The sequence below is a fragment of the Trichosurus vulpecula genome, chromosome 4, assembly GCF_011100635.1.
Source record: "Trichosurus vulpecula isolate mTriVul1 chromosome 4, mTriVul1.pri, whole genome shotgun sequence".
Classification (NCBI taxonomy): Eukaryota; Metazoa; Chordata; class Mammalia; order Diprotodontia; family Phalangeridae; genus Trichosurus; species Trichosurus vulpecula.
This window is the reverse complement of record NC_050576.1, coordinates 156,957,870-156,965,029: the sequence shown is the minus strand read 5'-3', so window position 1 is coordinate 156,965,029 and position 7,160 is coordinate 156,957,870. Positions and strand designations below refer to the sequence as shown.

General features: G+C 47.0%; 1 protein-coding gene across 2 annotated transcripts; it reads left to right on the top strand.

Annotated features, from left to right (window-relative positions):
* The first annotated feature begins 3,051 nt into the window (after positions 1 to 3,051).
* On the top strand, positions 3,052 to 5,835 carry DUSP23 (dual specificity phosphatase 23). 2 transcript variants are annotated; one of them, XM_036753254.1, is made up of 3 exons: positions 3,052 to 3,382; positions 3,702 to 3,970; positions 5,378 to 5,835. In XM_036753254.1, exons 2-3 carry the CDS (start codon positions 3,704 to 3,706, stop codon positions 5,561 to 5,563), a joined length of 453 nt encoding a protein of 150 aa, XP_036609149.1. In that variant the 5' UTR covers positions 3,052 to 3,382; positions 3,702 to 3,703; the 3' UTR covers positions 5,564 to 5,835. The 2 variants fall into 2 exon arrangements, with proteins under 2 accessions (XP_036609149.1, XP_036609148.1); XM_036753253.1 differs by lacking the exon at positions 3,052 to 3,382 and having other exon boundaries at positions 3,593 to 3,970.
* Positions 5,836 to 7,160: the final 1,325 nt, after the last annotated feature.

The window sequence follows — 7,160 nt, the reverse complement described above, 5'->3', positions numbered from 1 at the left end:
TAGAATCCTAAAATGCTATCACTAAAGGAACAGACAAGTTTCCTTCAAATATGCTATTGAGCCTTTCCTAAAGGCCTGCCACCCTTAATTGGAAGCAGGTTGGAATTCAAGGACCTATCCTGAAATAATCAATTCTCCCGTGGGCTTTAGTTTCAGTTATAAAGTGAGGCAGTTGGACTACATGATCTCTAATGTCCCTTCCAGCTCTAAAAACGATAGCAACAACAGTTAAACCATGAAGAGAGTAAAGTAGTGAACATGAAATTATAGTATTTTGTATTGGGCAATCCTCCTGGCCTGTGAGCAAACTCAATTGATAACTCTGTTTGGTATTATAAAGGTCTGAAGTAGCCTTGGACTTTCATCAGATTTCAAAACTTGACTGTGGTCTAGAAATACATGCATACTAATGCGCTGCTGGTGGAACTGTGAATTGATCCATCCATTCCGGAAAACAATTCAGAATTAGACTAGAAAATCAATTAACAGTGTGTGCCCGCTGACCCAGTGATACCACTATTGGGCAATGCCTCAAGGAGATCAAAGATAGACAGAAATAAACCCTATATAAATATGCATAACAGCACTTTTGTGGTAGTCCCTCCAAAATCAAACGAAATGAAACTACAAAATGAATGCCTATCTTTTGGAGAATGATTAAATAAATTATGGTATGTGAGTGTGGTAGAACATTATTGAACTGTAAGATGCAACAATAGGAAGAATTCCAAGAAATATGGGAAGGCCTATAGCAACAGATAGCAAATAAAATAAACAGAACTAAAAGAACAATTTATATGACAACAATAAGGCGATTTCAATGTTCCACTGAAATAACGCACGACTTGATAAATGCAATGATGAATAGTAACTTTAGGGGATTGAAGATGAAGCATATTCCAGCAGATAGGTAGTGGACTATAGCTACAGAATGAAGAATAAGTTGTTAGGCATGGCCAATTTTTTGTTTATTTTAACTGATCCTTTATTGCAAAGGAGGATTTCATCATTGCTTGGGAGCTGGGAAGTAAAAGTGAGGAGTCATTGGGAAATAACAGTTACATCAGGTCCACAGGCATTTATTAAGCACCTACTATGTGCCAGAAAAGGTAGCTAGATGGCTCAAAGGATAGAGTACTGGGCCTGGAGTAAGGAAGACCTTAATTCAAATCCAGTCTCATATACTTACTAGATGTGTGACCCTGGGAAAGTCACTCAATCTGTTTGCCTTAATCCACTGGAGAAGGAAATGGCAAGCCACTTTAGTATCTTCGCCAAGAAAACTCCATAGACAGGATAGTCCATGGGGTCATGAAGAGTCAGATACAACTGACTAACATATGCCAGACACTATGCTAAGCTCTGGAGATACAAAAATGGGGAAGGGGAGAAGGAAGAGAGGCAAAAACAGTTTCTACTCTCAAGAAACTCACAATCTGACACAGGAGACAATATGCAAACTACTGCATACAAACAAGATACATATGGGGTAAATTGGAGATAATCTCAGAAGGAAGGCATTAGCATTAATGAAGATTGGGAAAGGCTTCTTGCAAATGGAGAGATTTCAGTTGAGACTTAAAAGAAACCAGGAAAGCCAGGAAGCAGAGATATGGAGGAAAAGGCTTCTGAACAAGGGGAATAGCCATGAAAATGGATGGAGAGTTGAGAAATAGAATGTCAGTGTTTTATTTAAGGAACATCAAGGACCAGATTGCAGAGTACATGGAGGGGAATAAGGTGGTTTGTTTTCTTAGAGGACCAATGACATAGTGGGGTGATATCTTGACTTGCTCACGTATTGGATTTAAGTGAGGAGAGTTGAGCAAGTCATCAGCCTCACTCTTTCATAGTCATTGAAGTCCAGTGGCAAGACAAAAGTCATCTGACTGGCAATGACAAATGATGCAGTGGATGACCTTGGCTTCTTTGATGCTGATGAAGCTCCAAGTACTCTACAATGCCTGCTTCAGGCACCTTCAAGGCTGTTGGAAGAAATTGTTCTCATCGGCCTATTGCACTGGGAGAAGTCTTCCCGTGCTTGGAGTAGACATCCCCCTAACTCACCAATGGCATGCGACCTGTTGGTTCCTCTCAACCTGGTTTAGCCTGACCGCCAAGATGGTTTTACCAGGGTGCTGCTGTGCATGCTACAGCTTCTTGGAGCCACAGGTGAGAGCTGAGTGGACACCAAAGATAGATGAGCAACCCTAAAAAGGGCCCAGCAAGCCTTCACACAAGAGGTGCTAGTCCTCTCCAAACATCCCATACACCCCAAGGAATAAGGGGTAAGAAGACTGGAAAGGTAGGAAGGAGCCAGGTTATAAAGTACTTTTAAAGTTAAAAAGAGAATTTTATCATTGACCTCGACGATGACAGGGAGCCAGGGGGAAGGGGGAGGTCACCTGCACTTGGGAAAATCAACTTGACAGCCAGGTAGGTGGAGATGGACTGGAATGGAGAAAGACTTGTGGCAGGCAGAGCAACCAAAGTAGTCCCAACGTAATGTGATGAGAGCCTGTACCAGGGTGGAGGCAGTGTCAGAAGAAAGAAGGGGGCTTATAATAGAGATGTTGGGAAAGTGGAATCGACACATTTCAGCAACAGATTGGAAATGGGGGTGAGAAAGAGGAGGTGAGGATGACCCGTAGATCGTGAGCCGGGTGACTGACGATGGTGGTGCCCTTGACAGTAGCAATAAAGGAGTTTGGAAGGCGGGAGAAGGTTTGAGCATGCCAGTTAAAGGACAAGGGAGCAAGAGAGGAGGACAATGTATAACTTAAATTGGCTAATTAATGCTCCCCACCCTCTTTTTTTAATCTTTCTTATGCATTTGCTGTGCTTAATATTCCATTGGAGTTACTTGTGCATGAGTCATATTCCTCTGCTAGTTCCATAAGGACAGGGTCTGAGTCACACAGCCACAGAATCTGAGGTGGAAGGACAACTCGGAGGCTGTCCTAGCTCAATGCCCCATAGGGCATGACGTCACACTCTTTCACCACGGGCGCTAATAAATATCCTTCCTAAAACGTGGCGCCCAGGAGACACGATTGCAGATGTGCTTTGACCACGGCTGAGCTCACAATGGATACCTGTCTTTGTGCAGCCAATTATTGTGTTGTCGCATTTCCCCCAGTGCCTGCCTAGCTCAAGGCACACAGCAGGAGCTTAAGAAAAATCCAATGAAAAGGAAACGAATGGAATGATACAAGAATGACCTAAGAGGCAAACTAAGCGGGCTGGAAGACAAGTGGTGAATTACCGCACAGCGGCGGCTAGGAGGCAGCAGAGCCCAGCAACCGGGAAAGTTTTTTTTCCTTTTTGAGTCAACTCCTTGGCTTCGTCTGTCACCCAACTCAGCGGCTTCACCAATCACCAAGTAAGCCGTCCTAATAATTCCCGCCCATTCTTGACAAATCAGCCAATAGACTTGCGTCCGCCTGGCCGCTCGGGATACCCTGTTTCTTGTAACAAGGCGTTCCAGGGTCTGGCTCCGCCCCACCCCCAATGATCAGCCAATTCCCGGAATGAGGGGCGGGGCAGGCTCGACTCCGGGACTTACTACCCCGGAAGCTGTGGGCCACCCCTCAAGGAGCGCCTGTGGTCACAAAGAGGGAGGAGGGCCGGGGGCAGGGCGGGGCTGGGGAGGCGGGGCTGGGCAGTCCCAAATGACCCCGGCGTCCCCTGCTCCCCTACAGCCATGGGCTCTAAGCCCCCCAACTTCTCGTGGGTGCTCCCGGGCCGCCTGGCGGGGCTAGCGCTGCCCCGGCTCCCCGCCCACTACCAGTTCCTGTGGGCTCAGGGAGTGCGGCACCTGGTGTCCCTGACGGAGCGCGGGCCTCCCCACATTGACACCTGCCCGGGCCTCAAGGTGCACCGGCTCCGCATCCCCGACTTCTGCCCGCCGGCGCCTGAGCAGATCGACCGCTTTGTAAGCCTCGTGGACGAGGCTAACGCGCGGGGAGAGGTCAGCCTGCAGGGTGGGGGCGGGGCGGGCTGGTCCCGGACTGGGAGGGAGAGGGGGCGGGGTCAGCGGGCCCCAGGAAGCGGGAGGGAGGCGGCGAGGGCTGTGGAAAAAGGGATTAGTGTGGCCGCGAAGAGCCAGCCGCCTGGATGGTGGGTGGGGAGGGTGGTCAGTCCTGGCATTGTGCTAAGGTCTGGGGCTACCAGGAAAAAACAACCCCTGCCCTGAAGGAGCGCACATTCTGATGGGGGAGTTAGAGAAGATGCACATGTAGATATACGGATATATAGCATATACACAGAGGTATATATGTGTGTGCACGTATATATCTATACATTTGTATCAGGGAATCCACAGAGTAGAGAGAAGTGTATGTGTGTGTGTGTATGTATGTATTTGAATATGTATAACTATGTAAGTATTCGTATATATACCACACACAGAGTAAATGGAAAAAGGCAGGAAGGGGACCAGCTGCCCAGAGTGGGATTTGAGCAGCTGACCTTAAGGAAGCTAGTCGGGTTAAAGGGGCTAATGAATAGTTGTTAGAGACCAAAGGAAAGTCAGGGGTGGGAAAGAGTAACATGCACAGCTTGAGGGATGTGAATGCTGATAGGAAGACAAGTTATTGGCACCAGCAGGATTGGCAGTAGAGGTAGAAGGTCTCTAAGGCAACACAGCAAGGAAGATGGGTCAGTGATTCCTGAGGAGAGATTAGGGGACAAGGGTTATAGTAAAGGAAGCATCAGAAGGAAAAGAAATTAAGGTATGAAAATTCTAAGCATGGGAGGAGAGGGAGGTACCTGAAGAGCAAGACCCTTGTGCCTCAAAGAATACCCTCTGACTGGCAGAGACCCTGAGGCTAGAGTCATTTGTAGTCATCAGTCCCTTCGTTCCCCCTAAGACAAGAGAGGGCTTAGGTATGTTGTACAATGGATAACTGCTGTATCCCAACCCATAGATGGTGCCTCCTACCCCAGGTACCACTCCTTGGGCTCAGCTGGAGCATCCACCCTACCCAGCAAGGGAAGTTGAGCTTGGGACCAGCTGCTTCTCCCCTGCAAAGGCATGAATAGGTAGCCCCCAGACCAGGCTACCTCCTTCCTCTGATGTTAGTAGTAACTATCTACTAGGCCCCCTCTAAGAGATTACCTGTGCCCAATTCTTAGGCATATTTAGAGAAGGGGGGCATGGCATGCTCCAGGTCTTTCTGGGAGGTTAAGGACGCTGGACTTTGTGTAACCTTGGGCAAGTCAGTTAATTTTTCTGGGCAGACTTAGTCTCTAAGGTACTTTCTAGCTGTAAATCTCTGATCCAGTGGTCCTGTGAATGTCTAGAGCCTAAAAACCCTGGGACTGAGAGGATACAGGGCTTTTAGGACCCTGTCCCCACTGAGCCCCATCCCCACAGGCTGTGGGGGTGCATTGTTTCCTGGGCTATGGGCGTACAGGTACCATGCTGGCCTGCTATCTGGTAAAGGAGAAAGGCCTGGCAGGGGGAGAAGCTGTGGCCGAGATTCGGCGACTGCGACCAGGTTCCATCGAGACCTATGAGCAAGAGAAAGCGGTTTTCCAGTTCTACCAACGAACCAAGTAGGGGAAAATGTGGTACCACACTTCCCCCAACCCATATGGTACATGGACCTGAGAAGCTGGAGCCAAAGCCAGAACCAGTCCATGCTGTGGAGAAGCAGGAGATCACAGCAGCAACCATACTCTATCTGGATCAGAAAAGATACAACCCTCTTCTTATCAGACTTATAGAATGAACCTGACTACAGGAGTGGCCAGTATCCACGTGTCCCATTATAGACATATGTACATGGGCAAACATTGTGTTTTCCTCAATAAAATGATCACTGAAACTTCTCTTGCTTTTAAGAATGCCTTATTGGAGTTCTCAGGGAGTTGGTTGATGATACAGTTGCAGCACATCGGTCCATTCTTTAGTATCCTTATTTCTGAGTTTCTAATAAAATGCTTCCCACTAGCAGATATCATGAATCTAGCCCTACCTGCAGATTGTGTCATCTCTTTGGGGAAAGCAAGCTTAGATGTTTGTGTGCCGTAGATAACTAATGTCCTCCAGCCTACTCCCAAGCTACCGCCTCCCCTAAGTCCAACTTCATGGGCTCAGCTGTCACCTCCCCCTTACCCAGTTGCCCATAGTGCCCTCAGGCCACAGACTGATGGCTCCTAGTCCATACTCAAATCAGGAAAAACCCCATGGTGCTTGTAAAAGAGGCAGTATCTAGAGGGTATAGAACCCGATTTCTCTCCTTCAACAGATGGGCACCAAGGGTTCCAGTATTCTTCTGAAGAGTTGAATTAAGGTTCCTCTTCCCATCTCCAACCGGATCTTGAATTTCCCATGTTATAGAAATATGAGGTTGGGATCCTCAGATTAAAACTGTATATCTTAAAACTGAGGCCTTCAAGGAGAGACCAGAGCTATGGAGTTCTGAATAGTTTGGTGATGAAACAATGGCTTTGTGGGTTGTAGGATCTCTTGAATCCACCTCCTAGAACTGAGGGATTCATGAGAATTGAACCCTTCCATTCTCTGGAACACTGAGATTTGTGATTCTGTGAAACAGGGATTTGGAGGGTATTGGTAGAAAGATGGCATCTAATCCAACCTATGTCTGTAATTCCTGAGATAACATCCCTGACAAATGGTCATCCAGCCCCCAATTAATGACTTCCAGTGATTATGAACTTATTACCTGGAAGCAGCCCCTTCTATTTTAGACAGTTCTAATTTCCAGGAAGATTTCTATTACTTTAAGCCTAAATCCACCAGTCTGCAGCTTCATTGCTCCAAGTTCTGTTCTGTAGGGCCATACACACAAAGATGGCTTTCATATTCCCCCAGTCTTCTCCAAGCTAAACATGCCCATTTCCTTTAACCATTATTCATGTGACATAGTCTTGAGGCCTTATCACCTTAGTTGACCAACTTTGAGCTAACATTTCAGACAGTGAACATTTCAGACAGGGTGACCCTGAGCAAGTCACTTAACCTCAGAGAAACTGAGTTTCCCAATTTGTACAATGGAGATAATATTTGCCCTTATTTCACTGAGGTGGTGTAAGGAAAGCACTTTTCAGACCTTAAAGCACTACATAAATGTGTGGTTATTGATTGGCCAAGCCTTACACTCAGTTAAGAACTTACCAGGTTATCAGGTGCT

Excerpts from the sequence above, each read along its gene's own strand:
- DUSP23 (XM_036753254.1), top strand. The coding sequence starts at position 3,704 with ATGGGCTCTAAGCCCCCCAACTTCTCGTGGGTGCTCCCGGGCCGCCTG. Across the intron at positions 3,971-5,377 it reads AGGCTAACGCGCGGGGAGAG|GCTGTGGGGGTGCATTGTTT; the intron begins GTCAGCCTGCAG and ends CCATCCCCACAG.